The sequence below is a fragment of the Aspergillus stella-maris genome (genome assembly GCF_047715825.1).
Source record: "Aspergillus stella-maris strain CBS 113639 unplaced genomic scaffold BDV14scaffold_46, whole genome shotgun sequence".
NCBI lineage: Eukaryota > Fungi > Ascomycota > Eurotiomycetes > Eurotiales > Aspergillaceae > Aspergillus > Aspergillus stella-maris.
This window is the reverse complement of record NW_027396840.1, coordinates 242306-262034: the sequence shown is the minus strand read 5'-3', so window position 1 is coordinate 262034 and position 19729 is coordinate 242306. Positions and strand designations below refer to the sequence as shown.

General features: G+C 50.1%; 5 protein-coding genes and 1 non-coding gene across 6 annotated transcripts; 3 read left to right on the top strand and 3 right to left on the bottom strand.

Annotated features, from left to right (window-relative positions):
• Nucleotides 1–328: 328 nt before the first annotated feature.
• Nucleotides 329–583, bottom strand: BDV14DRAFT_97202 (uncharacterized protein). Its single transcript, XM_073777944.1, has one exon. It carries the CDS (start codon nucleotides 525–527, stop codon nucleotides 375–377), a length of 153 nt encoding a protein of 50 aa, XP_073625925.1. The 5' UTR covers nucleotides 528–583; the 3' UTR covers nucleotides 329–374.
• A 1248-nt stretch (nucleotides 584–1831) lies between these two features.
• BDV14DRAFT_97187 (uncharacterized protein) lies at nucleotides 1832–3173 on the top strand. The gene is made up of 2 exons (XM_073777942.1): nucleotides 1832–2672; nucleotides 2726–3173. The coding sequence occupies exons 1-2, from the start codon at nucleotides 1963–1965 to the stop codon at nucleotides 3075–3077; spliced, it is 1062 nt and encodes a 353-aa protein (XP_073625924.1). The 5' UTR covers nucleotides 1832–1962; the 3' UTR covers nucleotides 3078–3173.
• BDV14DRAFT_97194 (glycoside hydrolase family 18 protein) lies at nucleotides 2973–7709 on the bottom strand. The gene is made up of 4 exons (XM_073777943.1): nucleotides 7224–7709; nucleotides 4171–7035; nucleotides 3833–4113; nucleotides 2973–3740 (listed from the first exon to the last, which is right to left on the bottom strand). Exons 1-4 carry the CDS (start codon nucleotides 7492–7494, stop codon nucleotides 3270–3272), a joined length of 3888 nt encoding a protein of 1295 aa, XP_073625923.1. The 5' UTR covers nucleotides 7495–7709; the 3' UTR covers nucleotides 2973–3269.
• A 1813-nt stretch (nucleotides 7710–9522) lies between these two features.
• BDV14DRAFT_210270 (pectin lyase-like protein) lies at nucleotides 9523–14433 on the top strand (the record flags this gene model as incomplete). Its single annotated transcript, XM_073775856.1, has 12 exons — nucleotides 9523–9588; nucleotides 9628–10144; nucleotides 10213–10245; nucleotides 10315–10490; nucleotides 10559–10650; nucleotides 10719–10890; nucleotides 10951–11018; nucleotides 11100–11247; nucleotides 11311–12085; nucleotides 12133–13212; nucleotides 13268–14172; nucleotides 14260–14433. 12 exons carry the CDS (start codon nucleotides 9523–9525, stop codon nucleotides 14431–14433), a joined length of 4206 nt encoding a protein of 1401 aa, XP_073625922.1.
• A 2930-nt stretch (nucleotides 14434–17363) lies between these two features.
• Nucleotides 17364–17501, top strand: BDV14DRAFT_t106. The gene has a single exon. It is a non-coding gene; the product is annotated as a tRNA-Leu (tRNA).
• Nucleotides 17502–17825: 324 nt separating this feature from the next.
• Nucleotides 17826–19340, bottom strand: BDV14DRAFT_202399 (DUF895 domain membrane protein; the record flags this gene model as incomplete). Its single annotated transcript, XM_073774030.1, has 4 exons — nucleotides 17826–17975; nucleotides 18023–18119; nucleotides 18176–19208; nucleotides 19262–19340. The coding sequence occupies 4 exons, from the start codon at nucleotides 19338–19340 to the stop codon at nucleotides 17826–17828; spliced, it is 1359 nt and encodes a 452-aa protein (XP_073625921.1).
• Nucleotides 19341–19729: the final 389 nt, after the last annotated feature.

Below are 19729 nucleotides of genomic sequence, written 5' to 3'. Positions count from 1 at the left end.
GACTTCGGAGAACCCGATGTTGTCGACTGCGCAATGGGCCATGATGGGGTAACGCATGTCGGGGGCATTGGCTCCCATGGTGGTAGTTGGGGAGATGATGGCTTGAAGCAGTTTCTTGTTTTTGTGAGCAGTTGCGACACATCAAGCTCAGATCTTTGAAGATTTGCTTCTTGCTGTGCTTTTAATTATGTGCGGGTGCTGCACCTTAAGTCGGAACAAGCCACCGGCGGCATTGTTTTCCATCAGCACTTTTCCCCAGGCTCTCAATGGCTGCGAAAAGGCTCGAAGTGAGTTGATGTGCAATGTACTGGTCCAGGCATAATGAATAGTCCATTCTGATAGCCATAGCTATACCACAGAGAGATATACACCAACTACTTAGCACATTTCCCATCATCCGCTGAAGCTTCCAACCACACCTGCAGAACATCAATCTTTCCCCTCTCCCTCATGAGATCCAGAGTAGCCTCGAAGTTTGTCTCCGTCAAGTCCGTCTTATCGGGAAACGTGTAGGGACTGGTGTACATGTGCTCTAAACAAACCCACTTCACGTTCGCCTTGTAGATAGAGAACCTCGCGTGGCGGTACTGGGACCTGCGTTGGTGATCTTGGATCCGCTTTTCAATGTGTAGTGCGAACTGAATACTGATACTCCTGAGAAAAGCTCCAAAATCATCGCAGTGAGTATAGAAGACGGGCTCGGTGACCTCGGCGAACTCGGAGAAGCAGCGGACCATTATGGAGTGGGAGATGTCGGAATGCATGGTGGTGATATTATACACGGAAGGTTTTTTGTTGGAATATCCTTGATTCTCTCTCTTTTAGGCGGTTTCTTCTCGCTTCGAGTGGTTGTCCTCCGGGAGAGTCGATATTTCGTTTGAAGCGCACTTATATAGACCAGTTGTCTTGTGACTGGAACCGTTGTCCGTCGGGTACGTGTTCCAGCTAATTGATGACATCATCTAAAAGCTTACCTCCTTCCATTAGCGACTGGCACAAGTGTATGGGGATTAGCCTCGTCAAGGACGGATCGTGCTGAGCGGGACCAGATAAGGGCAAGTGTTGAAGGTCTCCAGCTGGAGCCTGGTCGCTAAACGCCGACCATTCTTAGAAATGCATGTACAAGGAACCCATCACCAGGAAGACCAACTTCCCATAAACCACGAACTGATTTACATTATGCTCTCCATGATGAATTTGGGGGTTTTCTACTTACGCAACTTCAATAAATCTTGAAGAAACTTTTGTTAACTTGACTTCTAATTAGGTATAAATTGTCATTTTATATACATTTTCAGTGGATATAATTTCATGGGCATTAACGCTAATATCTAGGCCATGGAAATAATAAGGTCTCTTATCAAATTTATATTATTTTGCTACGAAAATAGTATCTAAACTATATTAAATTAGCCATAGGCTTATTTCAATAGTAACTAGTCCTTAACACTACTTTAACGTTGGCTGGGTGTATGCCAGAAACCCTGAAATCCCGCATGGCTAGTACACATATTTACCACCATTGGACTACTGATTTGACAACCAAAACATGATATATCACATTCATCTATGCGTCATCTACGCTGTATTCGTTCGGGAGACAACGTCATACTGGAATATATATCGTAAGCTGGGTAGTTTACGGCGCCAGAACTTGGGTGATGGTGACTTGTCTCTAGTGGAAATTAGTGTACTAACAAGTCATTATAGTCCTGTTAACACGGACAATATACTTGAAGACAACAGTTGATGCTCATGTATAACCACAATGGTCAACAGCATAAGAGCGCCAAGACGCCAAGACATAGTCTCTGCCTCAGGCGTCAAATAGACCTGGTGAAGTCACGTGCCAAAGTGGGCTTCGCAGCGCAGTGCCATGTTTCCCTGCTCTCCTGAATTCAACTATTCCACTCCTGTCTCAAACAAATCTAGCAAATAGAGAAAACCTCAAAACCATCAAAAATGAGCACATATTTGAACCATATCGGTCTCGCCGACTGGTCCGACATCGAACCCCTCTTCGACAAAGCCATCAACTCCCCAGCAGACATCACCCCGGAGGAGAAACACCGCATAGCACAATGGCCACCCCGCGAAACAATGGAGGCCCGATGCCAAGAACATCTGAACTGCTCCGTCGACGATCTCATGCAGCGCGCCGCAGCAGACAAAGAAACGCTCAGCTACGCAGAGGCCCGAATGATCTGGGAGGGCTTCAACATGCTAAAACTAACAGAGGCCTCTGAGCGCGCAATGTCCAACGCCCAGAGAATCTGGACGCAGAAGGACCTCTGGGAGAAGCACCAGCAAGCTCTTCCCAATGTGCTCTCGGTCTCGGAAATCCAGGCTCACAAGGGCGTGAATGCGCCGCGCTGGATAACGACATCCTCGGACAAGCCGGGGTGGCCGAAGCGGACAAGTCTAGCAAATCGGCCTCCGGAGGAGTGGATCCAGAAGATCATCGACCAGGGCGATGATAGATCGTGGGGGTATGCCATTTACTGCTCGGGCATGGATGAGGGTGAAGAATGGCGAGAATTTCGCCATAACTTTGAGGATTGGGTGAGATCGCAACCGGTTTCTGCCAGAGGCAGTGAGCATATGCGGACGGCCAAGGTGATTGATATGATAAACTTTGATGGTCCTGAGGGAGACCTTGGATTGTTGCGACAGTGAGGTCCCCGAACGCACAAAGGAAAAGATACAGGTAGGCTAACCGAGGCAGAAAATTTCGCACCCTTCGAGAGGAAGGAGGGTTGAGGTCCGGTTTGCTCCCCCACTTATTCCTTTACGTCACCCCTGAAGTCCGCGACTCGTGGAAAGGCCCCTCTTTCCCCTGGATTTGGGTGGTGGATCCGGACTGGGCTCTTGATGGACCGGATGAGGATGGTTACGATGGACGTGTTCCCGTAAATTGGGCCATCTGCTACACCAAGTTTTACAATTTCATGTCTTTGGAACGCTTTTCACTAAAGGCAATCTGGCAGGATTGGCATGGAATGCGTGAGGAAAGAGAGGAGCCTCAGCCCGGCTGGCTGTTGACCAAGCTTGATCGACCGAAATGGCCCTTTACCTAGGCATTCATGGTTTCAGTTTGCGGTCTCTATCTTTTCACAGTTTATGGTGAAGCAGAATGTTCAATGATTAGGTAGAGACTTTCGCAATTAAACGTGATTTCGGGTTGTATTTCGGAAGTGGGATATGCTGTACCCAAACCGATAAAGCAAATTCAAGGGCCTAGAGAAATGCCTGTTGTGGAGGATGTGCTTTCAAAGGAATTGAAAGATGGTCGTATCAAACTCAACGACTTCACCCATTCTCACTCTCAGTAAGTCGATCGCTGTGAGGATCTCCTGTGCGGTTAATATAGTTTGTGGATCCGTAGCCCTATTAACGACCTCGGTCCAGAGGTTTTCCAACTCGACCAGATGACGCTCGAGCCAATTTCCTGTCCACGACACTGTGCGCGCCATGGTATTGTCCATGAACTCTCGCCAAAGCGTTGTGGAATGGATCGTTGTGCCTCGGGCCTTTTTGAGGACTGTGGTAAACTCGGTCCATCGCTCTGCGACTCCCTTGTATGAGGATATCATGCGAGAAGTGACGTGCGCGTCGTTGAGATATTCAAACACAGATACAACAAGTCGGAGATTATTGATTGCAGCCCACGCAGACTGGAGGTCAGGCACAACCATATCCTTCCACACGTCATCACCGATGGGCTGATGCCCAGCAAAGATCTGTTGCTCGCGTCAGCATGTTACTACCGGGAGCGTCTGAGCAAGAGATGAATGCTCGCGCGTTGAAGAGGAAAGCGGAACAGAGGACATACCCTTCCTTTCATGGAGTTGATATGAGTCTCTGTGTTCACCAGGTCTTTGGGATTATCAGTGGACCCCAGAGCGTGGAACATACGGCTCATCGGCGATCCCGTAAGCGTGGTAAAACCCCGCGCCCAACTTTGATAATCCTCGTTCAAAAGCTGGGCAATATTCCAAGGTAGCGTTGGGGTAGTGGTTCGAAATTCAGTTATCCCCTGTACAGGTGGCATAACGCCCGTTACCATGAATTCAACACTGCGAGCCATCAGCTGCAGCTCGAGGATATGCTCCGCTATTTTGCCGGGTCAGTCATGGCCATGTGACGAGGAGAGTCTTGGGAGACACTTACTAACCCACGTCCAAATATTACGCGGGGAGTTGGGATCAATCGTGCTATCATAGCACGCATTAACGTTGGCGAGGGCAAACCGGACGGTTACGGAGTTCGCCCTTTGTAGTCTATCTCCATCGTCGCCATTCGGGTACGGGTGAGATGTGATGATCATCAGTCTCCTCATGCCATTTGGGTCGACGCCGCAGTCAATTCTGAACTCTCGAGCGGAGCCGTCCCTTTTTTCCAATGTCCTCAAGGCGTTACCTGGACCGGAATCCCGCTTGGAAACATCGGCGCCGCCATCCGTTCCATATGTTTCAGGGTCTACTTGGTACTCAGGATCCCAGTCGTCGAGATCGACTAGCTGGCAGTTCATGTCGTCGCCAAAGCCCTCAACGGTGCAATTGCCAACCACACTATCCCACGTCTGCAAGTCGCAAAGGACATCACTTGTGAGGTCAAGGGCACTGCGAGTAGAAAGCATGTCAAGAACATCATCTAACACCCTCATCAGTAAAGACGCCTTTAGATGCTTGTAAATATCGACGACGACGTCGTTCCAAACAGTCTCGGCCAAGTTGGACGCGGTGGTCGAAGAACCAGACTGGTAGGCAAAGATGATAGTGGACAAGACTTTAGGAGCCTGGTTGTGGACCCCAATGATCTCCTGCGTACGCTTTTCAAGGGGAACAAGAGACGAGAAATCCTCTGCAGCGAGATTCAGGGACATATTCCCAAACATGGACATGTCTTCGATGTACCTCTTACCGAAGCCGGAGTCGATTTGACAGGTGGGCTCGTCGAGCCATTCCTGGAGGTCCTCTTCCCACGTTTTCTTCAGTGGATTCTCGACAGTCTTGGTGGTGGTGTAGTTTGGTGAGCAGCATCGTGCCCGTGAGCCTGTCTTTCTCTTGCAGACATCATCATGTTCCATTGCTACACGCACCTTGGCATCTGGACAGTTCGAAACACAAAAGTCACCCGCATCGGCGTCAGCTGTCAGATATCCCGTCGACGTATATCGGTCTTCCCATGTGCAATCGTCCCACTTCATGTGGTCATCCCCGGAGTCACAGCAGAACTTGCGCTTCTCGTTCGTGTGATCTCTCCAGTCGCCGACGCAGGCGGAGCCACCGTTGCCATTGCATGACAGAGCAACGAGGTCGGTCTTCTGAGCAGGACACTTGTAGTCGTCACACTTGAATGAATCGCCCCACACGCATTTGTCGTATAGTGCCACGTTCTTCTTTCCGGTCGAGCAACAAGCAGCTTGGTAATTTCCAAAGGCAGTTGAGCAGTGCTGAGAGTTGGATCCAATCTCAAACATGCCGTCAGGACATTTACCCTCGCAGTCGCCGTTGTTGTGAGTCCACCAACCGCATGTTGGCATCTCCTTGACGGGGGGACAGCACAGCCGATGATATTCACCTTTGATATGACATCCCTGCGCGTCCGTCATCCACTCGCCGTCCCGTGCCCCGGGATCCGTCCGACGCATCAGTGTCCAACCCGCAGGGCAGAGCTTGTTGCAATCCGTCCATTTGCACTGGTTATGCTGAGTCGTTATGGTGGTGTCCTCCCCCGAGTGTGCAGGCAGAGCTTGGAATTTCCGCCCGGCAACATTCGCCAATGCCCTGGAATATGTCCCATTCTGGGTGTCATGGCTGATCGCCCACACCATGACGCCCCCGAGACACTGACCACGAGCAAAGTCTGTTTTGATCTGCCACGTATCTTCGTCATCGTACGTTACCCACTGGTCGTTGTTCCATGTAATGAGTTTCACCGCCTCTTTTTTGTACAATGTTGGTTTGAGGCTGTTGTCGGAGATGATTGATGATATCTCGGAGTTCATCAAAATGCCAACCTCATTACTACAGGGCCCGGCCTCGGCACCTGAGGCAAAGAGACAGCCAGGCTTCGTACATCCGGGGTCCACAACTGTGAATGCTCTGCCGTAGAACGCCAACCCGAGGACGACTTTCTCTGGCGGAATGTCGTTGCGCCAGAGGAGATCCAAAGCAGTTGTGATCTCGGTAAGGTTCGTATGAGCATTTAGATATTCACCGACCCACTTGTTGCCTTTGTCCCATGTTCCATGGAGATCGTACGACATGATGTTGAAAAAGTCGACATGCTTAACAAGGTTCTGGATATCGAAATGCTGCAGGTACCAGTACGAGGCAGGGAGGGTAATGCTAAGACCGTCCCGACCCCCAGTAGCCTTCAAGGCAGATTTAAGGTTCTTTAAAAGGGTTGAGAAATTCTCAAAGTCTTCTGGTCGTCCACTCCGGTCATCAGCAACTGGATACTCCCAATCAAAGTCAATACCATCAAAATTGTAGGTCGACAAGAACTTTGTCAGTGACTTGAAGAAGGCTTTTTGATTGTCCGTTGACGCCGCAAGATCAGAGAAGGTAGTTGCTGTTGGACCAGGATCATTATATGTCCAGCCACCCACGGCAATAAAGACCTTCAGATCCGGCTCATGCTCCTTGAGGTATGCGACTCTCTTGTATAGATCAATATCGGTCGTTGCAGAAGGGCGAATCTCAAATGTCTCGGGATCCACGACTGCAAAAGCAACAATGATATGACTGTATACCCCCAGGGGAATTCGTTCGGGCCAGAACTTGTTGCAGCTGCGGCGTGTACTCCAGGTCTCATAATAGCCAACCACTCTCTGGAAGCTGTTCGTTTTGGGGCAGGACGGTCGTTTCACTTTCCTCTTGCCGCAAAACTCCTCCGTTGTACCGCAGAAACCGAACTTGGAGCAGCATACGTTCAGAGGACATTTCGATACTTCAGACCAATCGGCTCCGAAGCCTGGGTCGCAATAGGCTTTGCTGTCGCATCCAGCAACACAGTCGACGCCACAGTCTACAGAAAAATGCGGACATATTAGTACAAGAACGAATTATAGTATCCGAAATGTTATAGACAAAAGGGGAACATGAGCGGCAATGTCTGAATCGATCGCATCCAGGTATTCGCACAAAGAACGATATTGGTTTGCTTGATTGAAAACACACGAGGCTCGAGTATGAAAAAAAGAAACTGGAACTTACAGTCAGGACCTAGACCGCAAAAACCAAATTTATTGCAGCAGCCGGTTGCGCAAGGGTTGTTCGCATCACACTCCAGCTTATAATCACAAGTATCAACACAGTCTGCGCCGCAGAATTCGTCGCCAACACCGCAGAAGCCGAACTTGGAACAGCATCCCGTTGCACAAGGATTCTCTTTGCTGCAGTCTTGAGCGGACACTCGTAGGAGCAGGGTCAAAAAGAAGATGAGAAGGATGTTGTCCGTGGCCGCGAGGGCCTGTAACGACCTCATGGCTCTCAATTCAGAGGGAAGGAGCGACTGGACGCACTCAACGGGCACCGCTGCTTTCCTCTGCTCAACCTGACTGTCGTTTTTTCTCTGTACCCCGGAGCTCCTGCCTCTACTAAGACGCCGTTCAAAGGGGAAGCGACCATACGATGCTTGCTGTGGAAATCACGATGGGGCCGTACCTAGAATAATCTCGCTTGGGGATATCGCATCCTACCTGCCCCTGGATCCTATCTACTAGAAAATTCTGCATTATTTTCAAGTCGAACGCAACTTGAAAATGCAGACTGGGCCCGTTCAACATAGTCGGTCTCCGATAGCCTTGGGCCCGCTCCTTGCCTTGACGATCGCACCGCCAAGATCCTTGACGGGCAAAGAAATCGTATCAGCATAGCAAAAACTGCTGTGAATGGCGTTCCAGAGGAAGAAAAGGTCCCGAGATGTGATGAAACCTGCAGTAGCGCTCGCACTTCTCAAAGGCAAATTTCATTTGGTATCCACAGCTGCAATCTGTACCTGGGCACGAGGGGATGCTAGTCTCCTCGCCAAGCCTTTGAAGCAGAAAAGGAATCCCAGATGAGTGGCTCTATGCAGACCGAGACAACGGGCATTGTCACGTTGGGGCCTGCATATTGGAGCGGGGCCAAACAACCAGGGCCAGATCCAAAGACCTCAGTACTCATTGAGTAGTACAGGAGGAACGGTCTGTAACCAAATGGCACGCGCCATCGCGGAAGCAGAAGATTTGATCTTAGCTCAGACGGCCGGGCTATGATTTGCCACTTGGATGATGAACAAGTTGGGACGGTCCGAACCCCTTAGAGCAATTGATGGTAAGTTCACCCCGATGCATCAATCAGATGTTCAACTGCTCCGGAAGAAGCCTCGCAATTTGCCCAACAATTGATTGTCGGACGGAGCCGCCAGGTCTGTGCCAGACCTGGGTGGTGAAAGCAGCTGATCTTTTTGCACATGCGCAGGAAACAGTACTTAGTGAGACAAGGGCCTCTTGGCAAAGTCTGGGCGTTTAGACGGTACCCACATAGCACGGGTCCAGCAGTCCAGGTGGATTGCAGAGCTCAGCCGAGATCTTAAGAGCATCGGTCAGGGGAGAAACTTGAATGTTTGCGTTGCATCCGAACAGATCCGCCGCCCAAAGACGCTGACTTGGTTCTTATCCAGGAAATTGTACACTATAAGCCTCGGTAAACAGTGACACAAGGTGGATAGTGGGCTTCTTTAGCGTGTGCCCAGCGATTTCACCCATGGGTTATAGTGGGCCGGAAGACAAAAAGTTGGGAGCAGGATGACTTTGATAAAAGGAGTCGGGCAAATTCGTGGGGATTATAATTGGCTTTTGTCGCGATTGACAATCGGCAAGAGGCATTGCGAATCATGTCGAGAGCAGGAGATGAAGTTTGACATATTGACGTGGGATTGAAGATTTTATCTCGATTGATTGAAGTAATAGATGAGTGCTCGCAGATATGTGTAGATCAGGTTACAGCGCCAAGGCCATGATGACTGGTTCACAGTTCGCCAAGAAAGCTCGCTGTTCCTGATCCACGCTTAGCCAGCCTGCGAGGGCTTTGGGTGTCTGGTACTTTGGTTCTGATGCCCGTACTGGGCCTGGAACCCTGGAAAATCGGCATTCAGACTACCGGTTACCGAGGTGTTTAGCATTTTCCAAATCCGTTCACAGACTCGAGAGATCAATTTGCCCATGCCCATTTACCCGTGGCTCGACCGAAAGTGACATGTGTCTGCAGCCAACCACGTACCCAGGGTTGGGTTATTTTAGTCGGACTATGCCAAAATGGCCCCGTTATTATTGGGGGCATGAACAGACAACCATGGCGGATACGGAGGACCACCAATACGCCTCTATACAGTCTAGTTTGGAGTCCTAGGTCCCCCCTGCATGTTGAAAATTCTCATGTCCTGATGCAATTTTTTCTCCTAAGGACTCGGAGCGAATTCATATTCCTCCACTGATACCCATTGTTGTTCTCCCATCTTTGCTGCTCTAACATGAGGCCATACACCATCCTGCAGGGCAGGCTCAAGCCTCCTGGTGTCATTCTGCTCGTTCTGATTGTTCTTTTAACGCAATTAAGTTTTACCCTTGCCTCTCAGCATGGTCACCACCAGCATCTTCATCATCAACGCGCCAGGACGAATAACACCACTGCCAACGGACGAGTTGAGAAAGCGCTGGAAGCATTGCGCATTGCCAATAGGCTGCGCATCGAAAACTACCAAGCGAATACCTACGAATTTAATACCACAAGGGCTGCGAAATCCCAGAAGTCCTCCGTTCCCCTCCTTGACTATACCGATGCCAGCAAAAACAAAACCTTGACCAATGTCCACAAACGCGAGGATGGAAGTAATTCAAACCGGTTATATGGCTATACAGTCTCAAAGGATATTGCACGCGCGGCGAAAGACGTTGCGGAGTCACAGCCACCAACACCGTGGGAAGCCGACTACGCATCCATCGCCTCCCGCGTGCGCGCCAAGTATAGCTCTGGCAACAATGACACCAATGTCATGAACCAGCAGAAGCTCAAAAAGGACGGGCTTATCGAGTATACCATCTTTGAACAGCCAAGAGGGCTCCAGGATGAAACGCAGGATACTCTCTCGAAACGTGCTTCCTCTTCGTGGCGAGCGTAAATCAGAATGGCGCAAGCCCCTTCGCTCCGGATGGATACAAAGTCTGGCGTAATGTGAAGGATTATGGTGCGAAAGGTAAAGTTTAAATGTTCCCACTCCATTATACCATGCATCCTGTTCGTTAAACTAATCTTTCCTATATAGGTGACGGCGAGACTGACGATACGGAAGCCATCAACCTGGCTATATCTGATGGAGACCGCTGCGGCGCAGACTGCGCTTCCAGCACAAGATACCCTGCTACGGTATGGTTCCCCGGCGGAACGTACCTTGTCAGCAGCTCCATCATTCAATACTACAATACTGAGTTCATAGGCGATGTAAGTGACATCAACCATATAACTCTTCGTTGCCCTTTCCGCTGACTGACATCCTTCGATAAATCTAGCCAACCGATGTGCCAACCATCTTGGCTGCATCAAGCTTCGTTGGCCTTGGTGTGATCACCTCGGATGTATATGTAGGCGAATCGGAGCAATGGTGCGTCAAACTTGAAATTAGCTTCATACTTGCAATAATCCAACCTTACTTCTAACAATGGTATCTAGGTATCTGAACACGAACAACTTCTTAAGGAGTGTGCGAAACTTCAAGCTCGACATAACACGCACTGACCCGTCGGCATACGTGTGCGCAATCCACTGGCAGGTGGCCCAAGGAACTTCGTTGGAGAACATTGAGTTCTATATGCTTCAGAACGTGGAAGGCAACACACAACAGGTAAGTGTCCCTGCATTCCATTCGTAACTCTCTATCCTTACTGAGCCTATAATTTGCCAGGGAATCTACATGGAAAATGGCAGCGGTGGATTCTTGGCCGACCTCACATTTGTTGGTGGTAATTTCGGGTACGTCTACATATCTTGACCTCTCCCTAAGGTCGTAGGCTTTAGCAATTGACCGTTCGCTCATTGAGAATCGGATGATAGTGCATACTTCGGCAACCAGCAATTTACAACAAGCCACCTAGTATTTGTCAACTGCAATACAGCACTCCAGATACACTGGGACTGGGCCTGGACAATGCAAGACGTCGTTGTCGAATCCTGCAAGACGGGTATAGTAATCACAGGGGGTGTATGTTCTTTCCCCCTTTAACTCGACGAGTACCCCAGACGAACTTATGCTAAACACTTGAAGGCCGGCGGACCGGTTGGTAGTACCGGACAGGGCGTAGGCTCGTTTTTGCTAGTCGATGCAATCATCGCGAATACCCCCAAGGGCATCGTCACATCACTCCACGCAGAGAACTCCACCTCCATGCTCCTTCAGAACGTTGGATTCTTCAACGTCAAGACATCCATAACTGACTCTGTTCTCTCTCGTGTCTTACTGGAGGGCGGCGACGAAGTCTTCGCGAACAACTGGGGATTCGGAAGAGTGACAAACTCCGATGGAACCAGCCAGTTCGTCAATGCCGCCAACCTCCCAGAAATGAACCGGACACAGTCATTATTATCGTCGGAGCTAGCGTACGTTAAGCCCAACTTTTACACCCGGCGTCGGCCAAAGTACCTCGATATCGGGACAAGCCAAGTCATCAATCTCAAGTCCGCTGGTGCCAAGGGCGATGGAGTCACGGACGATACTTCGGCGCTCAATAGCGTGTTCTCGGCTGCGGGAAACATGTCGTCCATTGTCTACATCCCCTACGGTGTATATGTAATCACGGACACTGTTAAGATTCCAGTGGGGTCCCGAATTATCGGACAGGCATGGCCCCAAATACTTGCCAAGGGTCCAAAATTCGAAAATCAATTGGAACCACGAGTCGCTGTCAAGGTTGGAGAGCAAGGAGAGTCTGGTATAGTTGAGATTCAAGACCTACTGCTCACAGTGTCTGGCCCGACAGCGGGCGCGGTGCTTTTACAATGGAACATACATGAGACTACGCAAGGGTCAGCCGGTCTGTGGGGTAAGTTGACCAAAAGGATGATCTAACATGAAGCTGACTCCAGATAGACTCACATTTCAGGGTTGGAGGCGCGATTGGGTCCGATCTGCAGAAGGAGCAATGTCCCAAGGGCGGTGGCAAGAAGGAGAATTGTCTTGCCGCATCGGCCTTGCTGCACATGACGCCAAAGTCTTCCGCCTACATGGAGAATGTCTGGATGTGGGTTGCTGACCATGATCTTGACACCGAGGATGAAGGGCAGATCGATATATTCTCGGGTCGTGGTGCCCTTATCGAGAGCCAAGGTCCAACCTGGATGTACTCCACTTCTTCGGAGCACAATATCCTCTACCAGTATCAATTGGCAAACGCGAATAACACAGTGATGGGAATGATCCAAACTGAGTCGCCTTACTTCCAGCCCTCTCCTCAAGCCCCGCAGCCAATCACCACTGGCAGCTTCCCGAATGATCCCACCTTTGGAGACTGCAGCACGGACTCCAGGACTTGCGGAATGTCATGGGGTATGAGGATGTTAGACTCCTCGTCTGTCTACCTTTTGGGTGCGGGATTGTACAGCTGGTATTCAGACTACTCTCAAGACTGCGTGGACAGTGGCAACTGTCAGGACAGGGTATTCGAGGTGGAGCAGAGCTACGACGTATGGATCTTCAACTTAGTAACAAAGGGCATCGTGGAAATGATCAGTCCAGTCAACGAGAATCCAACCCTTGCGGCGGACAACAAGAATGGGTTCATGTCATCCACCCTAGCCTGGCTCAAGGGGTCCAAGGGGACAACAGGCGAGCGCGACTTCCCCGGATTTACTGTCTTCACCCCAGACGGACTACCGAGCTCTTTCTCGGAAGAATGCGTAAATGCTCTCTCCGCAACTATCAAATGCGAAGAGACCGTCTTCTCGTTCTGGGAGCCGTCTTACCACGGCAGCCTTGGTGACATTGAACTCACGGATGCTGTATGCGATTCTAGTTGTGGTGACTCTCTTTCCACCTGGTTCCACAATGCTCAAACATATTGTTCCGGATATTCTCTCGCGAACTACCCTGCGGAAATGTATGGTGGGAATATGTGGGCTGGTTGGAACGAGACCTGTTATAGAGATCCCGACACGGGTTTCTACTGCAATGGTATTCCATCCCACATCACTAACTTCGTATCATTGGCTAATATGCGCAATTGCAGAGGTCATCCGCAACTTTACCAAAGTGGCAACGGTAAACGACATGCCGTCGAGTGAAATGTGCTCCTATTGCTACGTGACGAAGCTACAGATGATGCAATCCAGCCCATACTCTTATTATGACGACTTTTACAAATCAAACTTCGAGACCGTCCTTTCCAAATGCGGCATTTCGGGAGACACAACGCTTCCTCCCTCGCTCATTATCGGTGACCCCGAGGAAGAAGAAGAAGAGCTCTTCTGTCTCTCAGACATCACGTACACCACTCAAGAGGGGGATACATGTACTTCCATCGCCCTAGATTTCTCCGTCTCTTCCGCAGCCCTATACATGGGCAACCAAGACCTCATCCGAGACTGCGAGCGCGTCGTCCCCAACAAAAAGATCTGCATCCCGCTTTCCTGCCAGTACACCTACGTCCTCCAACCCGACGACACATGCCGCAGCATCGAAAAGGCCAATTCCCAACGCATGTACGACGCCGACACAAGGCAGGGTTTCTACCTGCGAGACGTAAACCCCTGGATCGACACCTACTGCGACAATCTCCACGAGACATCCACCGTCTACGGCCGCGTGCTCTGCCTGTCCCCGCAAGGGGGGCTCTACAACACCACCGATCCCGCGGGGTCAGGCCAGAACCCCGTTGAAGATCTCTCGGGCTGGGGCTCGTACCTGGTTGAGCCGCCAGAGAACGCAACCGTCGCGGAGGGGACTACGAGGCGTTGCGGGAGGTGGCATACGGCTGCGGAGGAGGAGTCTTGCGCTGCAATCTGCACACAGGAGAGTATTACCAGCAATCTGTTCTTGACTGTTAACCCGTCACTGGATCGTGCAGATTGTTCTGGGAGTGTTGTGTCAGGGCTTACGTATTGTACTGGGCCGCTGCGTGGATGGAATTATACGGTTAGTGGGTAGTTATAGGTATGTTGTTGCCGGGGCGTTTCCGGTGAAAGATAGACGGATCGTATAGCATTGATGATCGCATTGCAGCGCAAGACAAAAATGTCGGTAGTTATGACTGGATGGTACGACTTGGCGATCATGAGAACATCCATCCTAGAGCCAACTTTGACCAGCACCGTCAATGGTCCATGGTTTAGTGCCGATGGCATGGCAACAGAATATATGGTTCAAGTGTTCAACGCGTGGCAAATGAATTCGTAAGGTTTCCACACGGCGTCATAACGCGTACCCCAGACTATACCTCCAGACATCTGACCACCAACACCACTGGTTGCCTGACATCGACTGTCTGCGTAATCCAAAGCTGACGACGGGTTGCTAGGTTAACCCAGAGAAATATAGTCAAAAGGACTGGCAGCCCATCCTGACATGACAAGCTCCAAATAAAACCCAACAACAGACAACATCCTCAAAACATGGACAACTGCTCCAATCCCCCCACAACCTCCGAACAAACACTACAGATGGACACATCCGACGCCACCCCCCCATCAACCCTCCAAATCCCTCCACAACAAAATCCAAGTCCAAGTCCAAGTACAACCTCCCAAAAGTCTTCCAACCCTGCCGCAATACCAATTATGACAACCATCCACTCCAAGGACCTTTCCTTCCGCAAAGTCCTCACTTATAACCCAGATCACTACGAGGACCTATGCGACTTCCACGCCGACATAATTGACCAAGTTACACCCGGCATCAAAGCAAGTGCTTGAAAGCGGGTCCCTAATTATGATTATAAGCGTGTTGACCGGTTATTTATTGTTTGGACAAGGTTTGGGAGCAGGGAGATCCCTGTTGACACGGAGTTGAATGATGGGAATTTTAAGACTGTTATGGGGCTCATGCTTAGGAGAGGGATGGTTGATATGTTGGATATAAAGTTGTTGGCTTCTTCACCAAACAACAATCATACTTGAAAAGACAAGGAGAGGGATGGGTTAGGGCTTGGTACGTTTGCGCGGTTTCAGGCTAAATGGGGTTGGGGTGCAAGGTGCTCTGGAGAATCTTGCTCTTTTTTTTTTTCCGTTTTGAAATTAGATAACATTTGCTACTTATCTAACTTTATAATGCTTCCATGCTGGGACCCTAGCCTTGGTGTAGCCTGGCGCCCGGGGTTGCTTTATTGCCTGCTGAGGCTCGGAGATTCGCTCGTGCCGCAAAGCTCTCAAAGCAAAGAAGCCGATAAGCTTCCCACGGCAGAGACTACTGCAGCCACTTCCGTACCCTCTCACTTGTTAGAGCATCTAGACCTGCATGCTTCTGCGCCGGAACAATGTCTTAGGCACGGGACTGCAGAAAGGCACGAGCGCAGTTGCGCCTCAGGCACGACATACTGAAGCCAATTCTGCATAGATGATTTCCCTGCATTCAATGACGAAGCCGCCGTTGAGCTACCACTACCACCCACCATTTTAAATGTATGCATTCGAAATCACGGTACCGCGAAATAGATATATGCTCACTATAGTTAAAGTTAGACTATATATTGGATCTCTATTAGAACGGCTTTACTTATTTACCGTTGCACTACATGTGCCTTCTCATAAACTCGAGGGGCAATGGTAGAACCACGGAAGCACGCTCAGCAATGAATGAGCCAAAGTTGCCAAGCCTCCCGCTTCGGCGGGGTGCTACCTTCCCCGGTATGGAAGTAGAATATTCCCCCGTCTTTGGTAGCCTCGAAAGCGGAGGGCGCGGGGGTCCGCTTCCGCCTGTGGGTCGCGCTGAGAGGGGCCGCTTGACCGGGCCGCTCCGGAGCCATGGGAAGCGGCTGCCGTCTAAGATGGCCCTACCCGCGACCGAGCGGGGCAGTGCCGTGGCTATGCCGGGCGTCCTTGGCATGGAAATGAAACTAGGACAAGTGTCACAGCGTTCCGTTTCTTCACGCAAACATCATGAATCTCAATACCAAAGTTCTCATCACACCTCTCGCAATGGCAGGCGATACTTCATCCGTCATCGTGGGAATCAACTTCAGGGTAGCCTAACATCCCTCGCTTGCGCTGTCAAGGAGAGAGAAGAACCCGAGATCCAAGTCCTGCGCGATTGACCCGAGCACATCGAAAGGCCATCTTGGGGTCATGGATACATCTTCAAGCGCGCAGATTCAGACAGTCGTCCATCACTACACCCATAACAGTGACGTTATGTCCTGGTCCGAAGAACAAAATACGGACGGTGTGATACCGTGGTACGCACGAATGTGTACAGTACCAGCTTCAGGCGTCAAGCCTTGGCTCTCCTCTGAGTACGGTGAAGGTGACAATGTGATAGACCTGTTTAGAGACTGGCAAGGTCGCCTGAGGAGATCACTATCGATTACTTGAAACTTTTACGCCCGAGTATCTTTGAGCAAATCGGTCGGTTGCTGGCAGAGAAAGCAGGGGTATCATCACGTCCACTTCAATCTATTATGACCGTCCCAGCATCCTTAAACGACGAGAAGACATCGAAGCTAAGATAAATACCGGACAGGGCCGGTCTCAACTGAAGCAGCAATCCACAAGATCCAGTTTCAAGGATCCTTTAACCGGTGAACGACTCACCCCGGTATCAACATCCCTGCCCGGCTCCACCTAGGTAATTGGAAATTTCATGACAATCGCCAACACCAATATGCTGGAAATCTGCAACCACTGCACAAAATCGAAAAATCTCGCACTATTGAACCGCTTCTCGCCCGACGTTTGCCCATAACATTGATAGTGGCCTTGGTGCGCGGATAAAGACTTGCTTAAAACATCAATCTTCGCTAATATCAACATAAGGGTTCATTTCCATTCGGCTGAGGTATAACTGGCTCTCCCGACCCAGGCCCATGAGGCGTGTAATTTCAAGATCACAAAAGATGATAACTTGCAGCTTGTTTGCCCCTATAAGGTCCTTGTTGGCTTGGATAAAAACAATCAATATGATATGGCGCAGCGAGCAATATGGTATTGGCAGCCGAACTAATCGCTAGTCGCAGCGACGGTGAAGACTCTGTGGTGACGTGGGTGATACATAACCTTTAGGGACTCCAAATTGTGCCCTAAAGTATGAGGCCGCGTTGGAAGGAATGAGCTTAGGATCAAGAGGAAGGGCTTAATTATTATGTGTATTGAAGCAGTAACGGTTGTTCAATTTGTGGTAAGTTGGCCGAGTGGTTAAGGCGTCAGATTTAAGGTTTTGGGTTTTTAGTTTGAAAGCAATGTTTTCTCTCCTTAAAGGCCGTCCTTATACCCCTGATGACGAAAGTTTCGCGCGTTCGAATCGCGTACTTACCATCTTTTTTATTGTGCTGTCACACAATTACTTTTTTCTAACCCATGACTATTGTCTGCCTCGGTAGGTGGCTCCAAAGTCAGATATACAAATCTCTGGCGCAAGACAAGAAAGCCGTACTCTTGGTAACAGCCGCTGTGGCAATCTTGTCAAAATTGAGGGCCTTAAGGACCAAAGCCGTCCCCTCTCCCTCTCTCTAATATATAATACGATTTTTTCTTTTTGGCCCTTGCCAAAGACCCCCTTTGCGGCCGGTTAATACAACCACCAAGGTGCAATACCCTCCAATGGCCCCCTACCGAGTTGCAGCAATTTCCTCTGCCGTTCTAGTTCTCTCGCTGCACCTTTTTATCACCCAACGAGACTCCAATTTCTTTGATCACCAGCCATGCAGGACATAGCGCAATCGCCCACAATCCGAAATTCAGATAAATGCTTCCGACGGACGCCATGATTGAGACACTGCTTAGTCCATACTGCGATTGTTAGTCTGAGACAAGGTAGCAATATCAGGGTAGCTTACCGAAACAGCTTGCGAGGCTGACTCCATCCCGCGCAGCAAGCCCGCGATCCGCACGACTTCCTCTTCGTTCTTCGCCAGATTTCCGACGACAAAGTACCTATCTCGTTAGCACATCGCCTTTCCAGGTTATTGATAGAGATAACTTACAGGAACATATAGTTCAACTGAAACCCAACAACCCAGAACAAATACAGCGGAAACCCCCTGCCAAAACCACTATCTGACCAGTCAAAGACCGGGTTCGTCTTATGGAAATCGGTGACTACGACCGTTCCCCAAATCCACCATGCCCCTTGAAGTCCAAGGACAACAAAGAACCCCACGCGACTCCTTAACTTCAAGGAGACTTTACTATCCAGAAATGCACCGAGCAGATTCCCCGAGATGATCGCCATGATACCCGAGACAAATGATCCAAGCGCGCGGGCTCGTACCGAGAACCAGAGCGAGTTATACGTGAACATGACCGCCTCGCTAAAGGTCGCCTGCCATATAAGGGGGATGATGAGCGCAAAGTTCCGACTAACAAGCAACTTCAGCATAGCCTTAATCTCAAACCAGATATCGTTCGCGATGTTCAATTTCACCGGGACTCCGTCCGTTCTTTGAATTTTGCTAGGACTGCTCAGTAGCAAACCCACGAAGGGCGCGAGGCCCTGCAGCGTGATGAAGATGTAGTATACCACGTACGACACACTCCCAGCGGTGCTTCGGTCATGATTCACACCGATATTGATCGCCCCGCCAATAATCTGCCCGAGGACCCGAAAGCTCAGCCAGAACCCCAGAAATCGTCCCTGATTCTCTGGCTCAGGGTACGCAAGTGCGATTGCACTCTCCGCCATCCAGAATATACCCGCTGACAGGCCACAAAGCGCGGCTCCGAAAATGGTAAGCCAGTCACTGTCGTATCGGACCTGCGTGTAGATCCCAGCTGCGTACGGCGCGTACCCCATTGTCCCGACGATGAGCGTCCATTTGATACCGATGAATTTGACAACGACGCTCCCGAAGAAGCAGGACAGCACCATGAGGCAGAATGTTAGCGCGTTGGCGGTGTTGACTAGGTAGGGCTTTGACGCGCCGCCGCCGCCGAGGGAGTTCATGGCGCCCCATATTCCTGGTGCGAGGAAGTTGCATAGGCCTAGTATGAGAGCGTTGGTGTATGTTGAGCGATACCATTTTACTGTTCTAAAGTTAACTTTTCCGGAGACCCGAGATTTGGATGGGTGGCAATACCTGGGTACTTTTGTGGTGGAGGACTCGGAGATTCGGTGCCGAGTTCTTCGTCGGTGCTGATGTCTTTTTCGACTGCCATTCTCCTTACGTTTCTGAACCCGATCGGTTGAGCTGAATGATCCGGAACGTAGGTACAGGATTGCGCTGCGATGAAGGCCTTTTAACCTACCTCTATGATGAGCCACCAGCTCACTAGTTATACTTCTGCAAAACCACTAACAACTAACGAGATCATGACACTTACTTAAACACAGTCAAATGCCGAAGGTCCAGAGCCGCCATATCCTCGACTAACGGTTTTCTTTACCCACGCCTGTCATTTTGGTGGTTGGTGATGTTGCACACCCGGGATTGGATTACGTGCTAGCACGGCATTTTAGCAGTTCTCTCGTATAATGTACGGGCGCAATGAAAATTACGGTTGTTTTTTTATCGCTGATTATTTGTTACTAATCGCCAATCGCTTCG